The sequence below is a fragment of the Peromyscus eremicus genome, chromosome 1, assembly GCF_949786415.1.
Source record: "Peromyscus eremicus chromosome 1, PerEre_H2_v1, whole genome shotgun sequence".
NCBI lineage: Eukaryota > Metazoa > Chordata > Mammalia > Rodentia > Cricetidae > Peromyscus > Peromyscus eremicus.
In genome coordinates, this window is record NC_081416.1 from 163789606 (window position 1) to 163804503 (window position 14898).

At 52.2% G+C, this 14898-nt stretch overlaps 2 protein-coding genes and 5 non-coding genes across 7 annotated transcripts; all 7 read right to left on the reverse strand.

Moving 5' to 3' along the window:
* Positions 1-6286: 6286 nt before the first annotated feature.
* Rps11 (ribosomal protein S11) lies at positions 6287-8596 on the reverse strand. Its single transcript, XM_059253439.1, has 5 exons — positions 8460-8596; positions 7594-7725; positions 7180-7255; positions 6827-6956; positions 6287-6464 (listed from the first exon to the last, which is right to left on the reverse strand). Exons 1-5 carry the CDS (start codon positions 8472-8474, stop codon positions 6341-6343), a joined length of 477 nt encoding a protein of 158 aa, XP_059109422.1. The 5' UTR covers positions 8475-8596; the 3' UTR covers positions 6287-6340.
* Positions 7044-7130, reverse strand: LOC131903199 (small nucleolar RNA SNORD35). The gene has a single exon (XR_009377446.1). It is a non-coding gene; the product is annotated as a small nucleolar RNA SNORD35 (small nucleolar RNA).
* A 2226-nt stretch (positions 8597-10822) lies between the features above and the next one.
* On the reverse strand, positions 10823-13877 carry Rpl13a (ribosomal protein L13a). The gene is made up of 8 exons (XM_059253440.1): positions 13782-13877; positions 12421-12493; positions 12144-12209; positions 11918-12019; positions 11631-11716; positions 11396-11455; positions 11030-11152; positions 10823-10937 (listed from the first exon to the last, which is right to left on the reverse strand). Exons 1-8 carry the CDS (start codon positions 13794-13796, stop codon positions 10851-10853), a joined length of 612 nt encoding a protein of 203 aa, XP_059109423.1. The 5' UTR covers positions 13797-13877; the 3' UTR covers positions 10823-10850.
* On the reverse strand, positions 11262-11351 carry LOC131903200 (small nucleolar RNA SNORD35). The gene has a single exon (XR_009377447.1). It is a non-coding gene; the product is annotated as a small nucleolar RNA SNORD35 (small nucleolar RNA).
* Positions 11523-11592, reverse strand: LOC131903193 (small nucleolar RNA SNORD34). The gene has a single exon (XR_009377442.1). It is a non-coding gene; the product is annotated as a small nucleolar RNA SNORD34 (small nucleolar RNA).
* LOC131903191 (small nucleolar RNA Z195/SNORD33/SNORD32 family) lies at positions 11791-11875 on the reverse strand. Its single transcript, XR_009377440.1, has one exon. It is a non-coding gene; the product is annotated as a small nucleolar RNA Z195/SNORD33/SNORD32 family (small nucleolar RNA).
* LOC131903192 (small nucleolar RNA Z195/SNORD33/SNORD32 family) lies at positions 12302-12384 on the reverse strand. Its single transcript, XR_009377441.1, has one exon. It is a non-coding gene; the product is annotated as a small nucleolar RNA Z195/SNORD33/SNORD32 family (small nucleolar RNA).
* Positions 13878-14898: the final 1021 nt, after the last annotated feature.

The following is a 14898-nucleotide window of genomic DNA, read 5'->3' on the forward strand; positions in this document are numbered from 1 at the left end:
GGCACAGTGGTAGTGCACAAACATCCATGCAGGCAAAATACACACATACAAACACACACGAAAAAATTATTTTTTAAAAAGAAAAGATCCGGGCAGGCAGGGGTGGCGCACGCCTTTAATCCCAGCACTCAGGAGGCAGAGGCAGGCGGATCTCTGTGAGTTTGAGGCCAGCCTGGTCTACAGAGTGAGTTCCAGGACAGGCTCCAAAGCTACTCAGAGGGACCCTGTCTCAAAAACAAAACAAAACAAAACAAAACAAAACAAAACAAAACAAACAGAAAAAAAAAGAAAAGAAAAAATCCAGGCAGTGGTGGTGCATGCTTTTTATCCCAGCACTCCTGCTGGAGGTAGAGGAGGTTGGGTCTCTGTGAGTTCAAGGCCACCCTGGTCTACACAGAGAAACCGTCTCTTGAAAAAAAAAATAACAAAAAACAAAAAGAAGAAATAAAGAAAGAAGAAAAAGAGAAAAAAAGAAAAAGAAATAAGAAAGCAAGCCATGATAATTCACCAAATTTATGTTGATGGCTGCTTACAAAAGGACAACATGCCTTCTATGTATGGATGTTTCAAAGACCATAAGACTGCAATAAGCTATGTTCAGGGCCGAGCACACCTGGCCCCCTCCTTTCCCAGCTGTGACCCTGCGGTTTCTGGGAGTTTCACAAACTAGACTATGAACTTTGTGTTCTGTCCAGAAACATCTTAAGCCCCTTGTGTGGTCCTGAGACCTGTCTTTATCAGCTCTGACCCTACTCTGAGCCTCTCAGGAAACACCCTAGGAGTTCATTTACCAAAAGAAGTGGGGGAACCCTTAGAAGGTGTTTGCACAGGGCTGCAGAGTTAGATCACTGGGTAAAGGTACTTGCTGTGCAGGCCCCAGAACCCGGGTCAGTCCCTGGACACCACGTGGTAGGAGGGAACTGACCCCAGACACACTGAATAAATCTAATAAAAATGTCTGAAGGGTTTGGACACAGGGACTTCAGAAGCTTCAATATCATTTACATAGCTCTTGTCAAGACCCCACAGGGTCTTCTCTCTTGAGAAGCTCAGCGCTGCACTTGGATGTGTTCCGTTCTTTCCTATCAGTGCCCATGCTTAAATCACGTGATGCATGCACATATACTCAGGAACATACATATTTTTAAATCTCTTTTTAAAATTTTCATTTGTGTTGATATATACCAAACTTTCAGGGTTTTTTTTTTCATTTTTGTTTGTTTGTTTTGTTTTTGTTTTTTTGAGACAAGGTTTATATCTGTAACAGTCCTGGCTGTCTTGGAACTCACTTTGTAGCCCAGGCTGGCCTCTAACTCACAGAGATCTGCCATCTCTGCCTCCCACGTGCTGGGAATAAAGGCGTGCGCCACCACTGCCTGGCACACTTTCAGTTTTGAATGAATGGATTCTTTAGTCCAGCAGAAGTAAGTGGGTAAAGGTCTAGTGAGATGGGGCAGGGGGTAAAGGTGCCCACTGTCAAGCCTGGCTACCCAAGCTTGAGTCCCAGAATCTGAGTAGAGGGAAGAGAGAGTTGACTGACTCCTGAAAGTCATCCTCCCAACTCTGTGAGGAGCAGAGGAAGCCCTGAGCTCATGAGAGCAGTGCCCTATCAAGAACTTTAGTCTCCGACCCATGGGAAATGGCAAAGACCCCCCAACCCTGCCGCTGGGGTGAGGCTGGTGGGGGCGCTGTGAGCATGGCAAAGCCTTTCTCTGGACCATGTGTGGCTGTCGATGGTGTGTCCATAAAAAGTTTACTGTGACTTTCTCCCACATGTTTATGGCCCTTAGGGAGCCAGCGGAGATGAGCTGTGTGCTACGACCCAGCTTTCTGCTCACCTCTATAAAACAAAGTGCTCTCCCCAGAGCCGCAGCTTCTCCAACAGAGCCCAGGCATCCCGAGCCCAGGTTGTCTGTGTCCACGTGCTTTTCTTCACTCCTTGGATGCCCCAGTCATGTCTGCCTCCGGGGCCATGCTGGACAGGACAGACCTCCACATGCACTGTGGCAAAGACATATACTAACTAAACAATTGTAATTTAAAGGCCATTTTTAATTTGTTTGTTTTTGCTTTGTTTTTCAAGACAGAGTCTCTTTGTGCAGCCCTGGCTGCCCTAGAATTTGCTCTGCAGACCAGGCTGGCCTTGAACTCACAGAAATCCGCCTGCCTCTGCCTCCGAGTGCTGGGATTAAAGGCGTGGGCCACCACTGCCAGGTTAAGAAAAAATGTTTTTAATCGCTCTGGTTTTGAGCTTGGGGATAAAATGTAGCTTGGTTGGCAGAATTCTTGCCAAGCAAATGCACAGCCCTGAGTTTGCCTCCATGTTCTACACAAGTGGGGCATGGTGGAGAACTCCTGTCATCTCAAGACTCAAGGGGTGGAGGCAACAGAACCACAAGTTCAAGGCCATCCTCACTTACAGGCTCAGTGAGACTCCAATAATAATAATAACAACAATAATAATAATAAGAGGCAGAAGTATTGCAACAAGTTTGAGGATAGCCTAAGGTACATAATGATGCCCTGTCTCAAAACAAAACAGAACAAAAACAAACAAACAAACAAACAAACAAACAAAACGCCTTTAATCCCAGCAGAGGCAGGAGGATCTCTAAACTCGAGGCCAGCCTGGTCTACAGAGTGAGTTCTAGGACAGCCAGAGGCACACAGAGAAACCCTGTCTTGAAAAACTAAAAACAGACAAAAAACAAAAAACAGAGCCGGGTGCACAGGATTTTTGTTTTTGTTTTTGTTTTTTGTTTTTTCGAGACAGGGTTTCTCTGTGTAGCTTTGCGCCTTTCCTGGAACTCACTTGGTAGTCCAGGCTGGCCTCGAACTCACAGAGATCCGCCTGGCTCTGCCTCCCGAGTGCTGGGATTAAAGGCGTGCGCCACCACCGCCCGGCAACAGGATTTTAATCCTAGCATTCGAGAGACAGAAGCAGGCAGATCTCTGTGGGTTGAGGCCATTCTAGTCTGCATAGTGAGTTCCAGGTCAGCCAAGGTTATGTAGAGACCCTGTCTCAAAACTAACAAAGAAACAAAAGTCAGTATGTATACAGCCTGGGTTCTGGACCTGTATTACTATCAATAGGCTCTCCCATTATCACAGCCCACAGGGAGCCATCTGCAATCCCAGCAATTTGGAGGCTGTGGTGGGAGGATGGCTATGAATCTGAAGCTAGTCTGGGCTAAACAGCCAGAGCAACAGAGTGAGACTATCTCAAAGCAAAACAAGCCGGGCGGTGGTGGCGCATGCCTTTAATCCCAGCACTTGGGAGGCAGAGCCAGGTGGATCTCTGAGTTTGAGGCCAGCCTGGGCTACAGAGCGAGATCCAGGACAGGCACCAAAACTACACAGAGAAACCCTGTCTCGGAGAGAAAAAAAAAAGAACCCAAAAAGGAGTAGCAGCAACACCTGCTGGCCATTCTGCCTCCCTTAGAATGTTCCAGTGATCTTCCATACTAGGGCCAGACCAGGCCACAGTATTAGCCAAGGCAGGACTGCCTTGTCTACAGCTGGTGGGCTTGAAGCCTGCCACCACCAAATCAGGACCCTGAGCCATATGGTAGTGGCGCACGCCTTTAATTCCAGCACTCGGGAGGCGGAGGCAGGTGGATCTCTGAGTTGGGAGACCAGCTTGGTCAACAGATTGAGTTCCAGAACAGCCAGGGCTACACAGAGAAACCCTGTCTCGAAAAACCAAACAATAACCAGAACCCTGCTGAGAAGCCCTGCCTGGAGCCCACTTCCCCCACGGTCTCCTCCACCAGGCATGCCGTGTCAGAATCTTCCAGAAGCATACAACAAGGACTCCACAGAGCTTGCTCTCAAAGACCCAGTGTCCCATACTGTAGAAGACCTCTGCAGCTACCTTACAGAGTCCCACCCGCACAGCTGCTGGTATGGACACCTACAGCTGGAGACTCAGCGTCTGCAGTTGAGTGAGTCACTTATCCAAGGCCACCCAGCTGCTGAGTGCTGCGGTTCAGTCTCAGGACATCTGGATCTGGGGGTCCCCTTCTCATGTTTCACTTCCAGGGATGAGGGGTGCAGATAGTAGTCTTACAGTCTCTACAACTGACAGGCAGGAAGTAGGTTCAACTCTCTGTAAAGGAGACTCAAGGAGGAAGTGTGGGCCAGTGAGTTGGTTCAGTGGGTAGAGGTACTTGCTGCCATGCACGAAGGCCTGGGTTTGACTCAGGGGACCCACATGGTGAAGAGAACTGGCTACTTTGACCTCCACCTAGGGGTCTGTGGCAGGCATACACTCACTCATATAAATAATATTCATTTTTAGAAAGGGTTCTCACTATGTAGACAGGCTGGCTGTCTCGATTGCTGGGATTAAAGATGTGCACCACCATGCCATGCTCTGTTTCTTATTTTTGAGACAGGGTCTCCTGTGGCCTTCAACTTTGATTCTCCTCAAGTCTGTTTCCCAAATGCTGTAAATTACAGGTGCTCGCTGCTGGTCTGTGAGGTGCTGGCATGGATCCCAGGGCCTTTCCATTCTAGACAAGCACTCTACCATGGAGCTACAATCCCAGCCCCTCACTGCTGGATTCTAGGCTGGCCATAGCCCCAGCTCTTTAGTTTTATTCTGAGACAGGGCTGAATGACCCAGGTTGGTCTCTGACTTCTGACAATCCTCCCACCTCAGCTCAGCCTCCTTGGCAACTGAATTACCACCAATGTCTACAAGTGATTGGAGCTGAACATTTCCCAGATGGAAAGAGGTGCCCAAGATTAAAGACCAAAATAGACTGGACTGGATGATGGTGGTGCACGCCTTTAATCCCAGCACTCAGGAGGCAGGGGCAGGTGGATCTTTGAGGCCAGTCTGGCCTACAGAGTGAGTTCAGGACAGCCCAGGCTCCACAGAGAAACCCTGTCTTGAAAAAAAAAAAAAACAAACAAGAAAAAAAACACCAAAATGGGCTGGAACCTCAGCTCCCAGGAGACAAGAAGGGAGACTGTCGCCAGTCAGCTTCAGGCCAGCTAGGAACACACAGCAAAACCCTGTTAAAATCATTAAAACCACGAAGCCAGGGAGCACATGTCTACCTGGGTTGAGGTGCCAGGCCTGGCTGGCACTGCGATTTGAGCAAGCCGGAGCCCAGTGGGGAAGGAGAGCGGAGGGAGCTGCTGAGCGGTCAGGGGACTGTGGTCTGGAGCTGTGCAAGGAGAGGCCAAGCATAAGCTCCATTCTTCAGGTGACAAACTGTTTAAGGGTCGCCAGGGGGTCTCTCCTCATCTCATGACCTGTCATGGTCACCAACAAGTCCCAACCACCGCTAGGAGGAAATGGGGGAGCTGGGCTGTTGTAAACACAAGGCCCCACCCCAACGGAAGCACCTGTGGTTGGAGGGGCCACACCTCTCAACAATTGGCTTCAGATTCCTCAGGGTCCCTGTCCCCTGCAGTCCCTGCTTGGTGTCTCTCCTGGGTGGCTGGCAGGCTCCCAGCTTGGGCGGTGGCCCCTCTGACCTGTCCCTGCCCCTTCCTGCTTGCTTTGATGCGGGCCCACTTCCTCTGACAGGAACCCCCTCCCTCGGCGCCCTGGTAAAAGGCAGAAGGCTGAGGTGAGGCAGTGGTGCGGCATCTCTCGCAGGCAGAGGACTCTTCCCAAGGCCCTGTCTCCCAACCCTTGTACCAGTGCTGTACTTCAGACCCTGGTACAGGCCTGGGGGGCAGGGACCTGGGGACCCCAGCAGCGGCAGCTCCAGCTTCTTCCAGGTCTGTCCCCTTCCCACATGCCCGGGATACCTTGGGTGTTTTTCCTGAGTGGGTGTCCCCACCACTCCCACACCCATAACTACCATCCTGGGGCCCTCTTCCCACCTCTCAACTCCACCCTGTCCTCCTGTCCTGGGCACAAGGCCTCTCAATGCAGCAGGCAGTGGAACATGCTTTTCACAAGTGGCTGGTTCTCAAGGTGGGGAACTTGTCCCCCCCCCTCCAGGTGTCTCACCTGCAAGGCCAGTGTGGGAGCGGTTTCCCTTTGGTACAGGGAGACCAGAGGCCCAGAGGGAAAGCCCAGGCTGCTACCTGGGGGCGCTCTAAGGCTCAGACCTAAACTGAGGCCAGGGGCTCCACCCTCACTACTTCCTCCCAAGGGACGGGGGAGGGGGGGAATGGACGTCCGCTGCACCAGGTAATGGACCATGTCCACCTGGATGCCAAGATTTTAAGAGGGAAGGCAGCAGGACACCCCAGCTCAGAGAACCCTGGTGTGAAAGCTCTGGCAATCCCCACTCTGGCCCAGACACAGACTCCAAGCCTGTTGTGTGAGCTAGAAAACCACTTTATTTGTTCTGGGGAGTTGTCCAGAGTCCCCTTAGAACTTCTGGAACTGCTTCTTGGTGCCAGCAGCCTTGGTGACCTTGAGCACATTGAAGCGGACTGTCTTGCTCAGGGGCCTGCACTCTCCCACAGTGACGATGTCGCCGATCTGTACATCCCTGTGGGATTAGAGGGGAAGGGGTGTTCAGGAGGCCTCCCCAGCAATCCCTTTACCCCACTGACAGGCTGAGGGTGCTTCCCTGGCTCCATCCACCACAGTGGCCACTCTAGGGGTTGCTAGGAGTAACACAAACTGTCATTTCATTCTCCCAGACATTTAGCTTCCCTTGGCTGCTCTTCCCCAGCAGTCTACAGACACCCAGAAACTGAACCAGGACACCCCACTTTCTCCCAAAATCATCCTTTCCAAAATAAGGGCTCTCCCACCAGCGGCCCTTCCTGACACAGGTGCTTTCTCCAGCCCAGCCAGTGACACCCTGTCTTGTGTCAGGTTGACCTAGGCTATCAAAAAACTGTTCACCTGAAACAGGGAGACAGGTGCACAGACATGTTCTTGTGGCGCTTCTCAAAGCGATTGTACTTCCGGATGTAATGGAGGTAGTCCCTGCGGATGACAATGGTCCTCTGCATCTTCATCTTGGTCACGACACCTGAGGGAAGTGGACAGGAAGGTGTCAGCAGCCAGGAGTAACTCAGACTGCTGGAAACGCGGTTGAGTGGGGCTCCAGGAAGTTCCATCTCTGGCATCAGCTGTGCCAATTGGCTGTCTCAGCAGGGCCCTTGGGGCTGTCTGAAGACCATCGTGAAAACAGACATCATGTGCCAGCAGGCCTGGACTCAGGAACCCAGGACCACACTTAACTTCCCACTCACCAGACAGGATCCGACCTCGGATGGAGACATTACCAGTGAAGGGGCATTTCTTGTCTATGTAGGTGCCCTCGATGGCCTGAAGGATCAGAAAGCGTGGCTTAGACTACTGGTTCCTAAATAGAACCAAGAATTTAGCCTCGGCTGGGCAGTGATGGTGCGCACCCCTTTAATTCCAGCACTTGGGAGGCAGAGGCAGGCAGATCTCTGTGAGTTCAAGGCCAGCCTGGTCCACAGAGAGCGATCTAGGACAGGCTCCAAAGCTACACAGAGAAACCCTGTCTCGAAAAAACCAAAAATAATGTAGCCTCACATCCAGACTACAACTCCCAGGAGCCCGAGGGTCAGCCACTGAGAAAAGGCGTGCTCCCACACATGCAGAAATACACAAGTCTCATCTGTTGGAGGGTCCTGTACCTCCTTGGGCGTCTTGAAGCCTAGACCGATGTTTTTGTAGTACCGAGGGAGTTTTTCCTTGCCGGTTTCTCCAAGCAGAACACGCTTCTTGTTTTGAAAGATTGTGGGCTGCTTTTGGTAAGCACGTTCCGTCTGCAGGGATTGATAGTTTGGCGAAGTTACAGGTTAAACTTCGAGGAGACCACGGATATAGCTCTTCCCCCCACTTTTACAGCTTTCAGCCCTTTACGCCAGCCCCGGAGGGCCGTTGCCCCACAACGACCCTATAAACACAATCACCCAAAACTTTTAAGCTCACACACTAGGTTCTAACGCGTTTCATGGCCTGCAGAATCACGGCCTTAGACCAAAACCATGGCCGTTCAGCATGTTGGTTTTCCACTCAGGGCTCACGCCATATGTATACGTAGCTGAGCCTGGTGGCCTGTCATCCAGGTACTCACAAGGCTGAGGCAGGAGGATGACAAGTCCAAGACCTGCCTGAGTTACTAGGTGATCTAAAGGCCAGACTCTGCATCAAAATGCAAAATTACACCAAGCGCCGGGGCGCTTTGCCTTACAGCGCTTTACTAGCGACCACGAGGCCCGGGGCTCAATCTCCATGTAGGAAAACATGGTTAAACGCGCCCCCGATTTCTGCCCTCAGGCCTCCGACCCACCGGACGGCCGCCGCCCCGACCATCCTCTGCTAGGCCCTGAGTTTAAAGGACTAACTCCCACGGCGCCCGGGCCCCGTTACTGCGTAAAAGCCAGGGCTTCGGGATCGCTCATCAGACGGAGACACGCGCCCTCGCTTCAGCTAACTCGTAAGAGGACGCGAACGCGAAGGAAGAAGCCCAGCCTCGGCGCTAACCCGCAGCTCGAACCTGGATGTCCGCCATCTTCCCGGCAGCCTGAGAAAGAGAGGTGGGCTCGCTCCGGGGTTTCCTTACTGACTCCGCGAGGTCTGGAGTGGAAGTGACGTAGTCAACCCTTACGAATGTGGGAGGTACTTCCGGAACAGAGCACGCGATTCTGGGACGGTCCGTACGCCGCCATGATGGAGGTCCGTCGCGGCAGGAAGCGGAGCTTGTCATCTCGCGAGATCTTAGGCGGCTTTCCAAGGCGCACCCTGTGGTATCGCGAGAGTCGTGAGGGGCGGGTCCAGTTTCTGCAGGAGTTGCACCCGCAGGGAGTTTGGGAACCGCGTGGCGGTGTTGGGTTTTCCGAGCAGAAGCGGTGGTGGCCCGTTTTGTGGGCTAACCATTGCGTGGTCGGTGTACACAATGTTGACATGGAGTAGGGCATTTAACGTTTCCGGGGAGGACAGCTCCGGGGCGCCGGGACACCCGCCGTTCTCAGCGAAGTCGGCATGGGTACGAGGGACTGCTGCCCTCCTGTTCAAGTCGTTGGCTCCGTTTCCCTTTGTTAGACTTAGTGTACATGCACACACACGTGGCGTATGGCTAGTGTTGACTGGCCCGCCTCTGTAATCCAGTTTTTATGGCAAGGTCCCCGTCAAGTCTGTTCTTGAAAGTGTGTCCCTACCTCAAGCTACCAATAGCTGGAACTACAGGTGTTTCAACCAGGCAGTTACCAAGTTCATTTGCTTGTGTTTGGACAGGGTCTGTGGTCACATGTCGTCCTGACCAGGAGGGCCAGCTGGGGTAAATCCTGGGTTTATGTCCTGACACCTCTGGCCAAATGTGTGACCTTAGATGACCACTCCTCAAATGGAGGGACCACAATAAATTAAGCCAGGCACCTGGGTTTCCTTTTTGTGGCAATGACAGCTTTCTATAGCTGAAGGTGTGGCTCAGGGAACCATCCATGTGTATGGACCCACTACCCCAATTCTACACTAAAGTCCCTCAGTTAAGTGGTAGTCCTCGCCTTTGATCCCAGCACTTGGGAGGCCGAGGCAGTAGGACCTCCAGGTTTGATGGCAGCCTGGTCTACAGAGTGGGTTCCAGGGTAGCCAGGCTACAGAGAAACTGCCTCCAAAAACCATGTTTTTTTAAATTCTCATGAGGAAAGATCCTGGTCATAGCAGAGCTTAAGGATGAATGGGACACTTACAACCATGAAAAACAAAACACCATTTCACTTTTTTCTTTTTTTTTTTCTGAGACAGGGTTTCTCTGTAGTTTTGGTGCCTGTCCTAGATCTCTGTAGACCAGATCCACCTGGTTCTGCCTCCAAGTGCTGGGATTGAAGGCATGCGCCACCACTGCCCAGCTTCGTTTTGGTATCTGGTTTGAGTGTATGTATGTATAACATGTATGGGATTCTAGTGAGGGCCCCATGCATGAGTGTTGGATCCTCTGGAACCACTAAAATTGATCATTATCCCTCCGACTCTTTTTTTTTTTTTTTTTTGGTTTTTCGAGACAGAGTTTCTCTGTGTAGCTTTGCGCCTTTCCTGGAACTCACTTGGTAGTCCAGGCTGGCCTCGAACTCAGAGATCCGCCTGGCTCTGCCTCCCGAGTGCTGGGATTAAAGGCGTGCGCCACCACCGCCCGGCCATCCCTCCGACTCTTAATCCCTTTCGATAGAGGGATTATATAGTCACCCCAGTTGACCTCCTTTCCAGGTTCACACTGGCTGACCAAACTCACCATTTTCTGTACCCTTCATCCTAGGCTTAACTCATTTTGGGTATTCTGAATTCCTGGAGCCTAAGTTCCAGTGACAGTCCCATACTTTGCAGTTGAATTAGAAATGAAAAACTACCTCAGGCAGGATCTAAGATGATTAGTGCCTGCACCTTTTGAGCAACAAATCACCTGACCCACCGTGCCTTCAATGAAAAGGGCAGACCATGAATGAAGCCCGGCTCCATGTCATCTGAGCTTTTATTCCTTTGATGGTGCCCTGCTGCCCCTGCCTACACAGCAGACACAGGGCAAAGACACCAGTTTCCTCAACAGTCAAATAATTTATTAGCACATAGAACCCTGCAGCAGGAAAACAAAGCTGCTTTCTGACCAGTCTTGAGGAGCAAAGGCACTGCCTTCAGTGTGCACGTGTAATCCCAGCCCAGGTGTGTGCCCGGTCTCACAGCTGCAGAATATGGCACTGGGTCTGATGGGCCCAAGCAATTCAATTGCATGGTTACTCCTTTAATCAAACCCACCAAGCAGGCACTAAAGCTCTTGGGGTTGTTTAAAAAGTACCCTCTCCCACAGGAGCCTGACCAAAGCACCTGTCCCCACTTCCCTGGTCGGCGGGAGGAAGAGCAGACCAGGCAGGCATGAAGCAAATAGTCTTTATTGGGCTCACACCAGGAGTCCATTGGTCTTGAGGACCTCTGTGAACTTGCTGATTTTCTTCTCCACGTTCTTTTCTGCCTGTTTCCGTAGCCTCTGTGGGGTAAAAAGACAAGTGGGGGTCAAGTGGTTGCTTCTCTCCTAGGACTACCCTCTCATACCCTGGGGTGCACAGGTCCTGTCCTCACCAAGAGCTGCTTCTTCTTCCGATAGTGGATCTTGGCCTTTTCTTTCCGTTTCTCCTCCAGAGTGGCTGTTACTGCCTGGTACTTCCACCCGACCTCATGAGCCAGCCGTCCCAGGTAAGCGAACTGCAGGGGCACAAGGCTGTAAGGACATGGAAGGTGCCCCAGCAGCACACGGGTGAGCTAGAGGACCCTAGATAGATCCTATGAAAGGACACACCCCCACACCGCACCCCTCCTGGCATCAGCTGAGCCTGTGGCGTTATCGGCACTGCCCACCAGTGGCATCCGCAGACCATCGTGAGAAAGAAAACCATCATCTGCCAGGCTTGAGGTCCCACCCAGTCCACTCTGCAACCTGGAGCTTACCTTTCTGGTAGGCTTCAGCCGCACAACCTTGAGGGCGGCGGGGACCACCATCCGTTTTTTCTGTTAGGGAAGGAGAAGGGCTCAGAGACCTGCTGGGAACGACACCTGGGAAGGAGGCTGGTGGGGCAGGCGTCTCAGCCAGTGGAGTTTTCACGAGGCTCAAACAATGTAGGTAATAGCGGAACATCACAGACGCTGGATGCACAGAGGCTGGGAGGAGGCGCGCACAGCTCACCTTGTCATAGGGTGGAGGGATCCCATCCAACACCTTGAGGCGTTCCAGGGCAGCCTGGCCTCGCTTGGTCTTGTGGGGCAGCATGCCTGTAGGAAGAATAGCAGGTCTCCTTTTCAGGGGGGCTAAAAATTCCCCTCTTAGCCCAGAGCAGGGAGACCAGTCAGCCTCAGATGGTAGTGCATGTAGAGTCATCTCATAGTTGGGAAACTCGAACACGAGTGGGAGATATCCTCATCATAGGCTGCCAGATTCCCACCTTCCCCATGTCACCCACAGGCCCAGCTCACCTCGCACAGTGCGCCAAAAAATGCGGCTCGGGGCTCGGAAGTGGTAGGGGCCTCGAGAGGGGTTGGTGTTCATCCGCTTTCGGAGAAACGCCAGGTACTTTACTGTCAAGAGAAAAGTGGACGAGGCCTCCTCAGTCCCAGAAACAGCGCCCAAGGACCTGTTTGTCCCGGACTCCAGTCAGTGCCCCACCTGGAGACCATCCCCAGGCCCTAACCCCTAACTCACGCTTGTTTCTGTAGAAATTTCCAGAAATGTTGATGCCCTCACAGCGCACAACCACCACCTTCCGGCCTAGAGAGAACACGGGTTGTGGAGTTAGGATGGAAAACAAGACTGCTCCAGAATCACTTCTGCCCTAGGAGTCCCGAGCAAGGAGGGGCTGGCAAGTCTCAGAGCGGTGCATGGGTTGATCTCACGGTCGTGAGACTCAAACGAAAGATGGTGATTATTGCTCATCACTGACTCCCAGACAAACCACAGGGGAATCCTGAATGAAACTCACCCAGCAGTACCTGCTTGGCCACAATGGCCGCCAGGCGGCCCAGAAGATGGCCCCGGCCATCCAGCACTAGAACCTGTGGGAGACAAAAAGGTTTAGGAAGCAATCTGGCTCTCCCTACCCCAAGTCACCAAACACTCGAGTGCTTTTTCCCACAGCATGCCTATCAACCAGATTAAAAAAGTGCCCCAAAGGGACACAACAAACCAAGAGAGCCTAAGGCTGGTCCAGCAGAGGTAAGCGAGAAGACTTCGGGTGCCTGCGGTATTTCGGCACCCCACTTGGATGCCTTGACATTTTAAGTTTTTCGAGACAGGGTTTCTCTGTGTAGCTTTGTGCCTTTCCTGGATCTCGCTCTGTAGTCTAGGCTGGCCTCGAACTCAGAGACCCGCCTACCTCTGCTTCCTGAGTGCTGGGATTAAAGGTGTGTGCCACCACCACCCGGCTCGCCTTGAAATCTTTTTAACAGACCTTCACCATGTCACCTACCATGCCTCAAATTCCTGGATAGCTGATGTACTTGCTCATGTGTGAATACCCTGCACAACAAATTCTATACTAAGCCAAAACTTAATATATACATGTGCCTATAAACCAGCCCAAACTACAGGATAGTCACACAGAAACCCACTCCACAACTATCCTCCCTTTTCTACTATTCATAGAGATGTTTGTTATGTTCCTAGAGATCCTCCAGGTATTTTCAAGGGCAAAAATGTCCCACAGACAGCATCATTTACTACAGATTTCTCCAGCAGCAACTTTCCTTTAAAGCATCTGGAAGTAATAGGAAAGGTGCAATTCGATTCCTGACTAGCCTCAAAATCACGATGCTTCTCCCGCACTCTACAGAATGGTTGATTTCACATGTCTGTCTCACGAATTCACCCCTTCACACTGGAGAACTTTGAAAACACACTTAACAGGATTACTTCTTGTAGTACCAGAAGCGATAGGAAAGCAGCACCCTTAAGTCACGAAAACAGGAGCCTCCATTTCAGCAATTCCCATTCCTAGAACCACATGACCGTACAGACCCAGCAACGAGCGACCCCAAGCTTCCCGCATGCCAACTGCCTGGGATGAAATCTGTAGCAGTTCTTTCCAGGTGTTGGGAACCCCGTTCCCACTCCCGTGCAGTCCCGTCCCCAGGAAAAACGTCGCCTTCTCCTCGCCCCATACCTAAAGACGTCCGCGGCATGCTATGCCCACGTTTCACACTCCCTTCGTCAAAGCGTTCCTATTTTCCTTAACTGCCGTCCTTAAGTCCCTTCGCACACGCAGAGTGGAGCGGACGCCCCCACTCCGCTCCCGCCTGGAACCCGCCCGACCCCCCACACCGCCCGGCGCGCGCAGAGCCCAACCTGCCCCTCCGCCATCTTCGGCAGCCGCCTGGGAAAGGAGGAGGTCTTGGCGCAGGGTTTCTTATCCCTTGCCGCAGGGGCGGAGGAAGTGACGTAGGCTGGGCCGAGCAGAAGGAATTCTGTCTTCTCATTGGTCGAAGCCGTCTGCGCGCGCACACCGGAAGGTGGGCCATCTTTACATTGTCCAATCAAGGTATCGTTTGAGCGGGACCTGGGAGGCCATGACTGTGCGGGGCGGGAGGTCACGTGGGTCCCGGGGCGGCTTCAGTAGGACAAGGCCGTCCAGCCCCGGCGGCCATATTTTGGAGGGAGTGCACCTCTCCATTGATATGTCCGCTGTGTGGAGCGCCATGACTCCCAAGTACTGACGGATGCAGAACACGTGGCGGCCATGAGGGGGCGAGCATAGCCCTGGCCAGCTCGTCCGTGTTTGCGTTCCCTCCCTTCAACCTCGCGGTGTGCAAGACAACTGCTGGCCTTTTCTGAGCCTAGGAGTTTGTGAATATTACAGGTGTAGTTGGTTACCCAAGACGGAAGAGTTGGGGGAAGGAAGGACTTCCAGGTTCCTGAGCCACACCCAGCTGCTTCTGTGTGCAAAGGCCTTTGCATCAGCTGTGCACGTTATGTGAGACACCCTCCCCCAGAAAACGAGCCAAACAAGTAAATTGGGCAGTCTCCGTAACTCGTTTTCTCTAGAGAACCTTCCCAAACATCCCAGCCTGAGTCGATTCCTCCTGGAAGCTCCAACACTTTGCGGCCATGGCCTTGGGGAATTTGGGCTGCTCCTGCCTCCCATCAGGGTTCCAGGGAGCATTACTCAGTGATGATTCTGGGCCATTGGAGGCCTCAGAAAACAAACAGAACCTTTTGTCGTTGGTTTTTGCTTTTGACATAGGAGTTCTGCAATCCAGGCTGGCTTTAAAAACTTGAGATCCGGGGCTGGAGAGATGGCTCAGAGGTTAAGAGCACTGCCTGTTCTTCCAGAGGTCCTGAGTTCAATTCCCAGCAACCATATGGTGGCTCACAACCATCTATAATGTGATCTGGTGCCCTCTTCTGGCGTGCAGGCATGCATGCAGATAAAACACTGTATACATAAATAAATAAATCTTTAAAA